Here is a 16,669-nt window from a genome sequence, read left to right on the forward strand (position 1 = left end):
CATGCCCGGCCACGTCTGCTTGTCGTTCCTTACGTGGCGCACGACATGTTAGTTCAGCCAGAAGCCTGCGCAGAACCAACCTCAGCACGGACGTGGATCCCGCTGCGGTGGGACAGGGGGCCAGCGTGCGGGTCAGTCCACCTCTCCTCCCGTAGCGTGACACCTCAAAGCCTTCCTAGTCCGAGCTTTGTGGCACACCCCACGCCGATGAGCGGCAGGATTCGCCATCACCTCACCAACTGGTGTTGCGTTACCTCGGATAGGTGGGCACTGCTAATCGTTCGAAGGGGCTACTCCATTCCCTTCGAAACTGCCCCTCCAGCCATGCCACCTCCATTCCATCACATGTCGGGGGACCATTTTGTGCTTCTTCAGCAGGAAATTTCTGCCCTCTTGGCCAAGGGGGCCATCTAGGGCGTTCCTGGGCCACAAGTAGGGTGTGGTTGTTATTCCCGCTACTTTCTGGTCCCCAAGAAGGAGAAAGGGGGCCTGCACCCCATCTTGGACCTCAGGAACGTCAACCGCTTCCTCTGGAAGGAGAAGTTCAAGATCTTGACTCTGGCTCAGGTCTTGGCTGCCATCGACCCTGGAGACTGGATGGTAGCGTTGGACTTGCAGGAGGCATATTTTCATATCCCCGTCCTGTTGGGCCACCTACGTTACCTGCGGTACACAGTAGGCCAGGAGCATTTTCAGTTTGCCGTGCTCCCCCTCGGATGTTCACGAAAGTGATGGCGGTGGTCGCAGGGGTTCCAGTCTTCCCCTCTCTCGACAACTGTTTGTTAAAGGCTGGCTCGCCCCAGGCAGTCGTCTCCCACCGGAAAGTCTAAAGATAATCCCTGGAAAACTGTTACATTCACTCACACTCCCTATTCTAAGTAACTGGTCAGAAACTATTTTATACCGTTCACAGACTTTTATTAAAAACATACATATAGAGAAAATTCATTACACAATACAATTCATAAATAAAATCAATTTGTGCACACAATAAAAAGCAACATTAAAAAGTATTCATAAACATATACAGATGAGGCAGGGAGAGAAACAATTTTTTGCAAATGCAAAAGTGTCAACATATTCAATAATAAGTGGGAACAATATATTAATCTAAGGCAAGAGATGTTTCCTATGAACCAAAACAGAGACTGAAACCCCTAATGTAAGCAAAGTATCTATGTCTGTTAATGATCATAAGATTCAAAAGCCCTATTTACATATTCATATATATCCTATATGGCAGTACGCCTGATGTTAGGAATTTCCTGGGCTTGAATTCTACAAGACAAGAAATGCGTCGACGCGTTTCGGTGTATTGCCCTTGGATATTGGCACACCTTCTTCAGGACAGTTCAAGATGGCTAGGGGTTTAAAATGTGGTATCCTTCCTGTGTATAGAAAAGGATTAATCAGTACATTGGAATTGTCTTATTTAAGTACATTTATAACATCTAGGGTTCTATTCGTACCATGTATACACCATTTTAACAAACATTCTGGGTCTATATAAATCCTCCATTACCTTCCATTTATTGTCAACCCTCCCGTGAAGCTAGACTTGCCTTTAAAGTTGCTTTCTAGCTTTTGTGTTACAACCTCCGTTATAACCTAGTTTGTGACCAGTTTTTGCATAGATGAACTAAATCCCACCATTCACACCATAGTTACTGACCTTGACTAGAAAGGCTCATATATCTAATATGAGAGTCGTATCCACGTAGTGTTGGATATTATACTTGATCTTCTCTTTGAGGAGTAAAATCTGATGGTAAAATGCACATGGGATAGTGTTATCACTATGAGGATTCTATATGTTCCTTTGAATCAATCCCTCATAATATGAAAACATTTCTGGCTAAAGGGATACGGTCTTCCTATTACCTTAAGAAGTTTAGCTTTCCCTTGCTTCTCGATGGAACGTTGTCTAGAATTTTTGGCGCTGTTTCAGGCCTTCTGGATCATAGGACTTGCATGTGTTCCTTGTATTGCTTAGTCCAATGGAGCCCCTATATATGATAATACCGACATTTACTTTAGAGTAAGTATGACCTATAGTCATTTCTGCCCCGTTATCACCCAGTAGGTGTATACATACCTCCAAAGGTCAGGGGTTTCCTCCTTCCCGTGGTTTACTTTTCTTTATTTCACTCCCATTCCACTCTGGATAATGGTAACGGGATATGTAGTAGCACTAGTTTAATCTGCATGGGGAGCAAATTGCAATTTATAACCCAAATTTTCAAATGTTACCTCTGATTAGTTTTTAGATTTTAGTTCTAGTTTATTGTATTTATTTTTTTTAATTCAGACTGTGTATTCATTAATACCTGTTACCCCCTTATTAAACAGCCAGAATTCTGGGTAAGTTTCACTATTTAATTCTATCTACTAATGACATCCTCTTACTAACTCCCTTTTCTGGCTTAAGTGTTGCTGGTCTTATCCTCTACGTATTTTAGGTTGTCTAGTATTGTCAAAGGGTTAAGTCTTGTAAAATCCCCGTTGATATCAGAGGTGGCGCATCCACCGTTATTCAGCCTCTTCAGCACTCTCGTACTGCCTCCAGACTATGGCCGATCTCCTGCATTTGCTGGGGTTCTACATCAACGTGCCGAAGTCACACCTGAGTCCCTTTAAGAAGCTCCCCTTCATCGGAGCGGTTCTGGAGTTGACGCAGTTTCAGGTTTTTCCTCCCGAGCAGCGAGTCCGGGATATTCAGGCCATGATTCCGATCTTTCAACCTCTATCCCGGGTTTCAGTCAGGATGACCCTCCGGCTCCTGAGCCTAATGGCCAACTGCATCCTGCTTGTGCTACATGCCAGATGGCATATGCGGGCTCTGCAGTGGGTCCTGAAGTTCCAGTGGGCACAGCAGCAGGGCAACCTGTCCGATCACGTCCAGGTCTCGGAGGGCACTGCACAACAATTGCAGTGGTGGCCAACGAATCACGATTGGGTCAATGGCAGATCCCTCTCCCTTCCCCAACCGGAGCACACAGTGGTGACAGTTGCATCCCTCCTGGGATGGGGCGGCCACTTGGGAGAGGCGAAGGTCAGAGGCCTCTGGTCTCTGGCCTCTGGCTGAGACCCTGCTCCATATCAACCTTTTGGAGCTTCGGGTGATCTGACTTGCACTGAAAGCATTCCTTCCCCCTGTCCAGGGAAGTGTAGTGCAGGTGTTCACGGACAACACCACCGCCATGTGGTACTGCAACAAACAGGGCGGGTGGGGTTTTGGACCCTTTGTCAGGTGGCTCTGCGCCTGTGGACATTGCTGGAACATCAAGGCATTACCTTGGAGGTTCAACACCTGTCAGGTTCTCTGAACGCCAGTACAGACAAACTCATCTGAACTCGGACGTGGCGCAAGGTCTCTTTCTGCAGTGGGGAGAGCCTTGTTTATATCTATTCGCCACCGAAGAGAATGTGCAATGTCATCAGTTCTGCGCGTTGGAATTTCCAAGGCAGCACTTGCTCGGCGACGCTTTTCCATCGCGAGTGGAGCTGCGGTCTGTTGTATGCCTTTCAGCCTATACCCCTTCTGCCCAGAGTGCTGAAGAAGATTCGGCGCGACCGGGCCCAAGTCATCCTTGTGGCTCCAGATTGGGCACGTAGATACTGGTATCCCGAGCTACTCAGCATGGCGATCAATCTCCCGATCCGACTGCCTCTTCGGGAGGATCTTCCGTTGCAGCAGTAGCAGGGGACGGTCTTCCACCTGAACCTGTCCGCCTCCACCTCCATGCGTGGAGATTGAGAGGTGACAGTTGACAGCTTTCGACCTGTCTCCCGAAGTCTGTGATGTCTTTCTGGCAGCCAGGCGTCCCTCCACTAAGATGGTATACACCTGCAGGTGGAACAAATTTGTAGCATGGTGCACAGCAAAGGCTTTGGATCCCCTTTCTGCACCTCGTTCCGATGTCATTGTGTTCCTTCTCTCTTTGGCCCAGCAGGGCTCTGCTTTGGGCACTATCAAAGTTATCTTTCGGCCATCTCTGCTTTTCTACGACTTCCAGATCAGCCTTCAGTCCCCGGTTGTTAATCGCTTCCTCAAAGGCATTACACACACGTTTCCTCCCGTGCCTTTCATAGTGCCTAAATGGGACTTTAATCTTGTCTTGACCTATCTGATGTGATCTCCCTTTGAGCCCCTTCATAACTGTCCCTTACGTCTTCTCACTCTAAAGACGGCTTTACTGGTAGCTATCATCTCTGCCAGAAGAGTGAGTGAGCACCAGGCTCTTTCTTCTAAACCTCCTTTTCTTTCTGTTCATCCGGACAAGGTGGTTTTAAGGACTTGTCCTTCTTTCCTGCCAAAGGTTGTCTCACCCCTCCACATTGGGCAGACCATCACTTTGCCACCTTCTTTCCGCAGCCTTCAAAAGAGGAAGAGAGGCTCCACGGTCTGGACCCAAAACTTGCGGTCTCATTCTATCCAAAGCGCACACAACATTTCCGGGTGGATGCCCTTCTTTTTGTTGGCTACGTGGGCGCCAAAAAAGATCGGGCCGTGCACAAACAAACCATCTCTTGGTGGGTCATTCTGTGCATCACAGCATGTTACTTGTTGGCTAAGAAGGAGCCTCCTGTGGGGCTGCGTGCCCATTCTACCAGGGCAACAGCAGCCACTACTGCCTTGGGACGCGGAGTTCCCTTGCAGGACATTTGTCAGGCAGTTACGTGGGCCTCGCAGCACACTTTTACCAAGCATTATTGCCTTGACAGTCAAATCCGGAGAGATAGCTCCTTTGGCCGTTCTGTTCTCCACGACTTTCTGGTGTAATCTTGTTCGCAGACCCTCCAACCATGTTGGTATTGCCGGGGTATCTATTCTAAGGTGAGGAATCTGTAATTAACGTGCCTCTTTCAGATACACAAGTTACTACTTGTGTAACTATATATCTGTAAGCGACATTTCATGGCACCAGGGGTCAGTTTCTTGCATGTATTTGCGTTCCTGGCGTAGAAAGTCGTGTACAGAACTGACGTCAGCGCGCATGGGTGGTGCCTAAGTAGTCTCCGTGACGTCATCTCGACGCCAGCGACGGACACGGAGCCGCACGACGCCACCTTATGCTGCGCAGATTTACTGCTGACGAAAATGTTTCCCAATCCAGTCTGACGCCTAGGGATATTCTAAGGTGAGGAATCTATCTCTAACTAATGTCCCTTACAGATATATCGTTACACAAGTAGTAACTTGTGCTACAGGGATGTTTTTCACAGAGGGATCCAGAGTGGCATCAAATAGGCGAGAGCGAAGCTCAACTTGTCTATGATGTCACTCAGAACCCAGAGGTGAAAAAATGCCAATTTTTTGCTTTTTACCTAGCTATAATTTTATGCGATGTATGGCCCCCAAAATCATCTGGCCCTGCTTTCAACTGCTATTCAGGGCCGGATGAGTAATGGAGAGCCATACAGAACATGCCATCTCCTTTTTTGAGACCTTTCATTCACCCAAAAAGCTGAATCAATTTTTTTAAAACTGCTCTCTTCTACCTTTAAAAAATGTCTAAAGTCTGCTGCCCACCCAGCAATCTGCGAGAGATCAATCATCCTCGTTCAGGCAACTGTACTATCTAGGCTTTTCTAAATTTTTCTTGTCTTCCTTAGTGACATCTCTCAAGACATCAGATAAAGTTCACACAGTTCAAAACACAGTCTTCAGCCTGAAAAAACGTGAACACATCTCTGCTCACCAACATATGGGAAAGTGAATCCGCATAAAACAATAAATCATACTAAGCACGATTTGTGCAATCTAAAAGTCAGCCTTAAGTATCTTACCAAATCTGCTTGCCCACTTGCTATGACAAGTCAGATTTTATCAAGGCAAACTATATTTAGTATCTACTCACCCCTTCCGGCGAGCTGACAAACAACAGGTGTCCTGTTTACTCACAAAGTGAAGGAGCATTAAAGATACCTTTAAATGTTGTTTTTATCTTGTCACATTTTTCATTGTTCAGAGGCAGAGGTCAAAAGTCAGTTTACATCTTCAATTATCTTTCTTTGTCTGACTGGAAAGTTTGAGGATTTTGTAAAGTGAACTCTCTGACAAATGTGCTGTACAAAAAGTGTGAAATGAAAGGCTGTAGGATGTCCTGTTTTTTTTCTGAAACACATTTAAATAGCTCAAAAGTGGACTGGACAGACCTTTCAAAATACATTTCAGTATTTAGGAAAGCCCCTGTTTTGTAATTTTGTGTGATGAAAAATAAATATTGAATGAAAACAATCAGAACACTTTACTTGCTGATGTGCAAATGATAAATATGTTTGCTGAAACCTAATTTCTACAGATGATTTTTTATACACTATATAGTTTTAGAAATAAAACTTCACAGTAGTGGGAATATGTTTGGCCATTTAAATGGAAAATGTGCTATCTGTAAATGAGTGCACTACCAGTCCATGCTTTAGTGATATATTTGTTAAAAGTGAGTTTTTAAAGATGAACTGCAAATCTTTCCTGCCCCAAACTTGATGGCAATGCTATTAGTAAACTAAAAGGTAAGTTGGGGTCATATGTACCCTATATGTGTGCCAGATTTTTATTATGCATGGAGCTAACATTTAGTCTATTACATTAAAACAAATAGTCTTTTTTTGTACATCAGGAATACTTAACTCGCATATTGGAAGGTGTTTTAATTGTGCGGGTACACTTCGTTGGAGTAACCAGGCGCTCTATAAGCCGTATAATAATAATAATTGTGATAATGAAGAAAAAGGTGACTTGCAAAATAAAATATTTGCCTAGGATGACAGAATGAGACCCGTTTATGGGTCAAGTACATTACAATTAGTTTGAGCAGATTATTCAAGTTACTGGCATTTTTATGAATTTTCGAAGCCTGCTCACAGACTTATTCGAACTGTCTTAAATGAAAAGAACCCTTATCAACTCCAAAAGACATGGTGGGAATCTCCTCAGTACAGCGGGAACTGAACTATGGAACGATCTTCCGCTTCAGTTCGTCATGAGCCACAGCTCACTTTGCCTCATGACGAGCTGGGCTCGTCATAAGCATAGAAGGAGTTAAATACCTTCTTTAAAAAGATCCTTTCAAACAACCTTTCTCCTGATAACTAACCGCATCGCTGCGGCGGCTTTTCCCGCTGACTGCGGCAATTTACGAAAAGCCGCGTTGCGTGACGAGCTCAGCTCGTCATCAGCAGCGAAGTGACTAAAGAGCACTTGAACTTTGAGATGTCTATTTTGCCCATAACAGATTTAATTCCTGCTTTCGTCTTTTGACCCATCTCCCTGTCACCCCACCTGCACTTTAGACTAGATTTGTTTTATGCTGTGCACAAGAAATAAATAGAACAGTTAGTTGAAGAAAAAGCTGATATTCTTGCTTTGATAATGGAGACATTTTATTCAAAATGTATATGGATCTGTGATAGATGGAAACCTGGAGAACTAACATACACGGATAAGTAGTTTGTCATCCTAGCCCTTATTGTTATGACATTGATGTTGTCTCCCCTTCCAATGCAGAAAGTTGGTGGTGGCCTTCGACAATGGAAGCGAGTCTTCTCTGTTCTCCGCACTCACCTGCTCTACTTGTACAAGGACCGGCGGGAGGCGGTGACTGCGGTGCCTCCCCAAGGTGAGGAGGAGCAGCCGATCAACATCCGGGCATGTCTCGTCGACATTTCCTACAGCGACACCAAGAGGAAGCACGTGTTCCGGCTAACGACTGCTGATTTCTGCGAATATCTCTTTCAGGCTGAGGACCGCGATGACATGTTGGGCTGGATAAAAGTAATCCGGGAGGACAGCAAGGCTGAGGGCGAGGTGAGGGACCATTATCCTCATCTTTATGTGCAGGTGCTGCAGTGGCACCTGAGACTGTGACATGGGTGCTCGGCACCTGCATGTAACCCTAGCTTTGTGCCCTGCGAACACTTAAAATGAATGTCTTACCCCAGTCCTGGCTGATTACTAATGCAATTTACAATTACTGTTTTAATTTCATAGTTATTTAACCAAATGTGTGTAAATATATTCCAATTTTACTCAGGGGTACAATAATGCAGATATCTGATTTCCCTGCTTTTTTTAGTTAGTGTTTGTTTAATTGAAGTCTCCTATTCAGAATGTTCTTTTTTTGGTTTCTGATCCGTAGTATTTCATCAAAGGTAGATTAAAGCAATCTCCATATATTCTTCTACCAATATGTGTCAGCCCCGCAGAAGGCGTAAGAGGAAGTCCAGCGCAGTCAAAGCCACTTTTGAGCAGATTTTTAATGTGTCTTTGTCTTCCTTTAGGACCCTGGATTTGCGAGTCAGGCTCTGATCAACAAGAAGTTAAATGATTATCGGAAAGTGAGGTAAGACTGTGTTCCTGCTGCACTGTATATAATCTTAAAGTGTTCTTCGATGAAGAAGTACAGGAAGAGTAACACTAATCAGCCATTGGCGGGCTTCATTCCTCCACAGCTGTGAAGGGGCCCAAGGCCTTGTTAAAGCAACCTTATCCTAACATGGAGCACCCCAGGCTAATTCTATTTTAAGACCCGTACACACATCTGTTATACACCTTAATCCCGAACTGCAGAGCCCCTGTTATTCCAGGACTGGAGCACCCACATCTACCAGTGCAGGACCGGAGCACCCACATCTACAAGTAGCTTCCCCAGCAATGTTAGGATTGGGAATCATACCCTTGCATGCGCATCCAAACACACTCATAAACGCACACCCTTCATACTCTTCAAATCCCACTCCTTTCTCTTGTCTCTCTTAATGGTATTACTTGCTGTTCCAGTATTAGGGCATCCAGCTCTATCAATGCATCTAAACCTTGGCATGTAGCTCTACCAGAGCACACACACACACATATCCTACATTGAACGTGTCTCAACTTCTGCTGTTCTCCATATAAAGTCCTTCCAGTGCACCTCTATCCTAATCCAAAGTATCCCAGACTTCCCACTGCCGGGCACTGAGACCCACTCACAGCCCTTCTGGTGCACCTCAGACACTGTTCTGCTACGACGCCTGACTCCTTACCTATAGAGCCTCGCTCCACTCCAGTCTTCATACATGCACACATACGAACACACGCACTGCAATCTCAGTAGAAAGTGTTGTATTTCATAAGTTCCCTCTGGATTTACTTTCTCTTATTTCCATTGCCTGTACAGTCCATCTGGGACTAAACCTGACTCATCTCCGAAGGGCTCTCGTGGTTTGGGGATAAAACCAGATTTCCTGAGGCAAGCGGGCATGAGCGCACCTCGACCCCCTCGGCAGGATCCCGCTACCAAAGGTAAATATCCAAACCTTCTTTTTTTGCTTTCACATTGCCCCCTGTTTCCATCTTTCTTTTGACCTTTTCTTCCAGCTGATTTGTGTCTGTCTTTGTCTTTGTTCTCTCTCCCCTTTTAAGGTTTTTATCTCTTTCACCATAATGTTAAGTAATAAGCATACGTTTAGCACACAATCAACCACTGCTATGATCTTACAGTGCTTTCTGGTTGCTTTTCTACATGATTCTTAGTTTTCCTTTGGTAAGACCTAGTCATCCTGTGATGAATACATTGAGTATGTTGTGTCCTGGTCTGTCTCTCCGTTGGGTGGAAATAGGCTATAGAAGTATGTTTGTCTTGGGGCTTCGTGGGGCTTTACCATTTGCCCAAGGTCAGTGACATGCCGCTGTTTTTAAGTGTCATATCTTAGCTAGATGGCATATCTGATCTGCGTCGAATGTTTGAGAAATCTCTTGGCTTATGTGCTCTATTTGATTATTTTTGCTTATGCCATACCTTGTTGATATGCCAGATATATGATGCATTTGAGCTGTGTTAAAGCGCCAGATCCTTATTTTCTTCCTAAAATTCCAGTGAGCTTGTAAATGTCATGTCTTTGCTAGGAGTGTATTCCATATGCTTGCACCTTACATGGAAAAGGAGGCTTCACGCCTTGATTATTTGAGCTCCTAGCTGAACATGGAATATGTTCTGTTCTGGAAATGATTTTGGAGCTTTACGTGGATGAAAACAGAGGGTGTTCAACTCGTTTTCAATTTTGGACAGCTTGCTTCTCATTATCATAACAATTAGAAGGCGCCCACCAGCTCATCTAAGATCTTCTGGCGCCAGCAAGCTGCAGTAATAATTCTTGGTACGAATTGCAAAGCATTCAGCCTGTTTCTGATTCACTCTTTAAACAACACTATATCTTGTGCTAACCATTGGTTTTGCAGGGTAAGGAATGTTGAAGATTAACGTGGTGGAGAAGTGTGGCTCACTGGTTAGAGCAGGCAGACCCTGAAGCAGAGGTCAGACCCGGGACCAGGGTTCAATTCCCGACGCGGCAGGGTCTTGAGCTCAAATTGTCCACGGACTCGATAATTCTCGCTTCGGTGCCTGACCTAATCATGGGTTCACACTCTGCAACTCTGGGCATTAAGCTTGCTTAATCTCCACAACGGCCCCCGCGGCGGGATGCCTGGCTTTCACCTTGGGGATGCCCGTTAGGGGTTATCTCACAGGGAAAAGCCAGGACGGGTTCCCAAGGCAAGCGCCGAGATGCCTCCGGGTAGTCGAGCGCTATATAAGAACATACAAAAAAAAAAAAAACAGCAGACTGCCCATCACGCTAAAAAGAATAAGAAGGCCAAAGTGATCTAATGCCACGGCTTGCAATACAAGCTGTGGAATGGCACCAAGAACAAGTTACAAGGCGCTTTTCATTATGGGGTTCCAGTTGAACTTACATAAGTGTTTTTATCACAGACACAGTAATTTCACACCCATTAGCCTAAGTTTGTGTTTTTGAACAAATCTCCAAGGACAATTTACTAAATTATTAATAAATTTAATTTTAATTAAAAAAAATGATAATTGATTTATACTTCATTAACTTCCCACCCTATACCCCTACAAACACAACAAACCGCACCTAAAATATACCATTAAAACGAATTAAACAATTGGGCTAATTATTTATTAAATATTTAATATTATTACCTAATTAACTTCACACCGTATAACCTCTACAAACACAAAAACATACACCCAAAATATAACTCAAAATAATCACACAATTTACTTAATTGTCAATTAATAATAAACAATTAGTTAATTATTAGTTACTTAACTTCCCACCCAATATCCGTACAAACAAAACAACCCGCACCTAATATATCTCCTACAAAATAAATGATTACACTATTTGCATAATTATCAATTAAATAATTCATATTTATTCAAATGAATGATTAAATAATTATACTTAACTTCCCACTCTGTCCCCCTGCTAACCTCACAACCTGCCAAGGCTCTATAAACTACTAATAACAATTAAATACAACATTTTAAATACATTCAAATTAAAAACTATAATGTAAAATTATTGACAACAATTATACAAAAAGCATATAACATATACAATTAAACTATGAACAAAAACACATACAAATAAATAAAACCGATATTTTTTGCAACAGTATTATTGCAAACGATATTAAAAATACCGATATTATTGTTGGCAGTTTTACTTACCTAAAATAGATATTTATGACCACAATATTTTTTCGGCACAATAATAATATGCCACGATATAAAAAACTTAAGATTTGTGTGCCTCGATATTTATGACTAGATATTTTATCCAAGTACCCTTAGCTCAGGTAAGGATCTGCTTTGTGGGTCCTTTACAGCCAGGAGAACGTCAGCATCAAAAGTAGTTAATCGTCATAAAAGCAGTGGTTTGCCACAAGGATGTCTTCGGTCTTCATCTGCCTTTGCCGAGAGACGATTCCCTCATTACTGACGACGATGTGTGTCTTGAAGCCGTTAGTGTGACTATGAGAACCTGAAATACTGGAATACCTTCCATTGTCTTTCTGATACGGTTTGTGAAACTCTTTCCTGGAACTGGTGGGTTCCTTCTCCATCCTGGCCCCTGAAATCTGGAATAATTGTCCTGTCTTTTATCAGTGGAGGATCTTCGCACATATCTTTTAGGAAAGCATTGACATTTTTGACCATAAAAAGTGATTTAAGTTGGAGTCTGTATCCCAGTGAATTGTGTAGGATTGAATAGTGCTTGAAGACGAAACCAAGACCTCAACAAAGATCTCATCTAGCAGGCACAAGTACATACATATGCTGCAACACAACAAGCTGCAACCCTTACTGGTAAGTAAACGTGTCTTGCATGAGATCTCAGCATTGTATTAACGAAGAGTATGTGTTTGCATTTTGGTCCAAGACACTTAAGTTCACTGGAGGAGCTAAAGTGAAATGTTTCTTTAGTGGTAACAGTCACATTCTTCAACTTTCTGAAAACGCTTTCAGCAGATGAATCCTTTGTTCTGGTTCAAAAAGAAAAAAGTAGCTTTTACATTCATATCCTTCCAAAGGTGGTATCACTTTTTCACCTCAATCAGACCATTTAAATTCCAACGTTCTTTCAAAATCCTTTTGTGCAAGACAAAATAGGTATTTGTCTCGTTCGCTCCTATACATTGAAAATCCTGTCTCTAAAGAAGGCATAGCCAGATGAATTGTGCTGTGCATTCTAATTTATGAAAGCTTATACAGTCAATTCGCAAACATTTCATAGGCACATTAAAAAAATGGAAACACCATTGTATTCCTAGGCAACAAGTCACCTCAGGACATTTACAATTCAGCAACAGGTTCATCTCCTCAATCATTATGAGACATTACTGTGTTGACGTTCATGTTAGACAAGAAGCAAAAGTGGGTCAAACAGTTTCGAAAACCTTACTACAATTACCTCTACTTTCCGCTCACTTCAGCTTTAAGTGGAGGAGGCACTGAATGTAAGTGAGTGCACAGCATATGATCTACAACATCATATCCTGCAAATGGTAAATTTTACCTGTATCCAGCTGTGTATAGCTTGTTGTATTATAAATTCACATGCGCAACCACCCAGCTCCCTTGTACATGGAAATTAGAGGGCTTGCTATTTGACTTGAATAGCATTTCATCTTTTATTGCCTTTACACACACAAGCAGACACACCTATTTGATGGGAAAAACATAAAAAATAAAGGAAGGCAGAGTATTGATGCCTTGTGGGTTTTGGCTATGTAATCCTGAGTCATTCTTAAAAGTGAAATTAAAATCTTGAATGAATAGTGCAGAGCCTGTGAGCCACAACATGACAAGCTGCAAACAGTTGATTACAGGTAAACCATCTTTTCCTTTACAATTATGAAAGTGTCCCTCTAAAGTCCGGCTACTAATTACCATCCGTGGAAATCACCTGAGGTGCCTGTTGTGTCTTAGCACAACTGACCTGAGAATGTGTCTTCAGGGCCCAAGCCTGAATCATGACAGCCAAATGGCTCCTTGTCCTACATGACACCTTCAGGCACTTACCTTGCAGAATGCCATGCAGAGTTGTATGGCTTCTACATATAGTCACAATAGCAAAACTGCAAGTCCTAGAATGCAAAGTGCTGAGGTAACACCTGTGACAAAGGGTCGCTTTGCAGTACGGGAAAGTCCAAAGTCTGGTTGTCCATAATTTGCCATGCTTGACATCTCAGACAGGAGCACAGATCCCTAACATACATTTGAACTTCAGCTGTTTATATTTGTTAGTGTTTGTCTTCTTTGAGGTCTAAGAATGCCCAGGTGTGAACTTTACTGCATTCCTATATTCCAGGTGTTACATTACTTGTGTTTCAAATCCACTTATTTCACAGCCTGAGTGATGTTCTTTTGTTTTTCAGAAGAAAGTGGCCAACCCCGTGGTACATGGAGTATCAACATTATGAAGAAGAATAAGAAGTCTGGGCCACGCACTTTTGGAGTAAGGTTGGAAGACTGCCAGCAATCTGCAAGCAATAAGGTAAATATGGTCAACCTCTTTAAAGTTGCCAATACGTGGTGTTGACACTTCACTGCACCTTATTTGAGCCCCTTTCTCAAGTCAGATTCCCACAGCATATTGTCTACATATTATTTTCCATATGTGGGCGGGCTCACTTACATTTCAATTGTCTGCTCTGAGGCATCAATTGCATGTTATCCAGTCTCTCTTCCCACCATGAGATTAACTACCTTTCCAATATGAGGCAACGCAGCACAGAACCTAAAGAGGCTGCACTGCGTTGAGTGACAGGGAGGGAGCAGGAGAGATCCATATCTACCTCCCTAGTGCCAGCACTGATTTCAGCTGCCGAGAACCACGCACACACCTTAGTGTCATATCGCTAGGGTGTGTTCATGAGTCTTGCATAGTGCATAGTTTTTTTACAGGACTGATAACCTTCCTGTACAAAATGCCATGCCTAGATAAGTTTAGTAGCTTTTCCCACTTTGTATGTGTGATGCACAGTGCACCACACATCAGCATGGATCTGGAGAAGAGCTATCCCCAGTCTTTTATCACTGACCTTTTTTCAACATTTTGTCTAGAGTTTGCGGGACTTTTTCTCCTGGTGCATCAAGGATGTCTGCTAGAAAGACTGGTTTCAAGCCCTGTGGCACCTTTCACCGACAGATGTCAGTGGCTGACCCACACTTGGTGTTGCCTTTGGTGCTTGGTGCAGAAAATGACACCAAGACCTGCGTCGATTGCCACACCATGCACCACAAGGCCTTGAGGGAGCAATCTCTCAAGCTTCTCGTTGGGGACGGTGCAAAATTCATGATCTTGGTCGAGAGGTACAGATGGTGGGAACACTCCCCATGACAGAGCAAGTGCCGCCTTATTCATATGATACGTCTGGATTGGGGGGTGAATAGTAGGGGTCTGCAGGCCCTGATGGATACCAGTTAGTGGAAACAGAGCACTACCGGTAAGAGGATCTGGCTGATGCCAGTGGACTGGACACCTCCCCAGACACAAGCCTGTTATCTCTCCATACCTTGGCTACAGAAGAGAGTGCCATTTTTGCGATTGTGGTGCAGAAGGCCAATGAGGTCCTGGACCTTGTGCTACCCTCTGTGGTAGTCAAGATGAACATCTTCATGGAGGTGCTTCAACTGGGAATTGCCCCCATAGAACCATTGCTCCCATTTAATGAAGCCCTTACGGATGTCCTACTCAGGGCCAAGTTCAAGCCCTGCACAGGGACTCCTGTGCACATGACAACTGTCCACTGCCATCACCCTACCACAGGGGACCCCAGTTTCCTTACTCAGCATCCCACCCTGGAGAGCTTGGTGGTCCAGGCCTCCACCTCCAACGGTCACCCCGCTGAATCCCTTCCACTCCAACAGACAGAATCCAAATGGCTGGATACCTTCAGGAAGAGGATGTTCTCTTCCACTAGACTAGCTCTGTGAATGGTGAACACTGCATGCCTTTTGGGCTGATATTGCCATACCCTCTGGGACTCGGTTGTGCACGTGTTACCGATGGTCTTACAGGAGACCTGAGCCATAATCTCTCAAGCAATTGCTGATTGGAGGGGTGCAGCCAAGTTCACCATACGATGTGGGCTGGATATGACTGACTGCCTCAGCAGATCAGTTTCATCATCGTTTCCAGCAGGTTTCCAACAACATTACGCTTGAGCCAAGGTGGGATCTGTGTCTTTCCCCACTCACATTTTCTGTACTACAGATTTGTAGGACAGCAATGTGGTCAGTTACACATTCATTCTCCAATCACGCACTCTTTTTACTTTCTTAATTATTAAATTTTAAACAATAGAATATCAAGGTGCTGTTGAGGTTTAGGCCACTCTTTGTTCTGTGTTGACTTTGTATATGTTGAGATTGGCTCATTATAACTTCATTATGAGTTCCAAATATCTTTGGTTGACGCCCGATATTTCTTTAAGGCTGAAACAAGACATCTTTACAAGCACAAATATTAGATGTTAAAATTATGCACAGCATGTGAATTTTTTTAGAGATACACAATTACTTTAATAGCAGTTTAATGTTTTCCTTCTGTTCAATCCTTCACCCTCCTGCTTTTCATTCTTTCTCCTCCATTGTCCAATAATATTTTCCTCAGACTTTCTGTCTATTCATATATTTTTTCTATCTGGATCCCTGTAAATGTTAGCCAGAACAAGTCTCTCTCACAGAATCCCTTCCAGCTGGATCCTTTAAGCCTCAATCTCTTCATAAAATGTGTGGTAGAAAACAAAGTTGAAATCTTTCTTAACCATAAATGAAGAACTACAGATAACCACTTGTTGTTCATTTACATATAAACAGATTACTGCCAACTATCAAGCCTATTTGTGCCCACCCATCTCCCAGTTGCAGTCTTCCATTAACCTCCCATCGAGCGTAGTGTATGTCACCCACCCCCTCATAAATGGCTATCTGGCTCGGTTCTGGTAACTTACTGTTCTCTTTCTCTCTTGTCATCAACCTGGTAACCTCTCTCTCTCTTTCTCACCTGTTCCATTGACAGGGTCTGCCACTGATTGTAGAGTCTTGCTGTCGTCTGGTAGAGGAGAGAGGACTGGAATGCTTGGGCATATATCGGGTACCAGGAAACAATGCTGTGGTGTCCAGTCTGCAGGATCAGTTGAATAAGGGACTCATTGAGATCGACCTGCAGGATGAGGTGAATATGCTCTGTTTATATTTCTACACTGCTTCTTTGTGCTAGATAGCTGATCCCGTAGCATAAGCAAAGAGACCTGTGTCCCTCCCTGTATCTCACTGTTTCAAATAAAGTGATTTGAGGCCTTGTCTAA

General features: G+C 43.5%; 1 protein-coding gene across 2 annotated transcripts in view; it reads left to right on the top strand.

The window, feature by feature from the left end:
* The window catches only part of ARHGAP23 (Rho GTPase activating protein 23), a 461,228-nt gene that overhangs the window by 410,293 nt on the left and 34,266 nt on the right, over window positions 1–16,669 (top strand). For both annotated transcript variants that reach the window (XM_086924313.1, XM_086924312.1), the window contains exons 12-16: window positions 7,511–7,810; window positions 8,284–8,345; window positions 9,162–9,286; window positions 13,733–13,851; window positions 16,381–16,536. In XM_086924313.1, coding sequence (XP_086780439.1) covers window positions 7,511–7,810; window positions 8,284–8,345; window positions 9,162–9,286; window positions 13,733–13,851; window positions 16,381–16,536 — 762 coding nt within the window. The remainder of the gene's footprint in view (window positions 1–7,510; window positions 7,811–8,283; window positions 8,346–9,161; window positions 9,287–13,732; window positions 13,852–16,380; window positions 16,537–16,669) is intronic.

This window comes from Lissotriton vulgaris, chromosome 5, assembly GCF_964263255.1.
Source record: "Lissotriton vulgaris chromosome 5, aLisVul1.2, whole genome shotgun sequence".
Classification (NCBI taxonomy): domain Eukaryota; kingdom Metazoa; phylum Chordata; class Amphibia; order Caudata; family Salamandridae; genus Lissotriton; species Lissotriton vulgaris.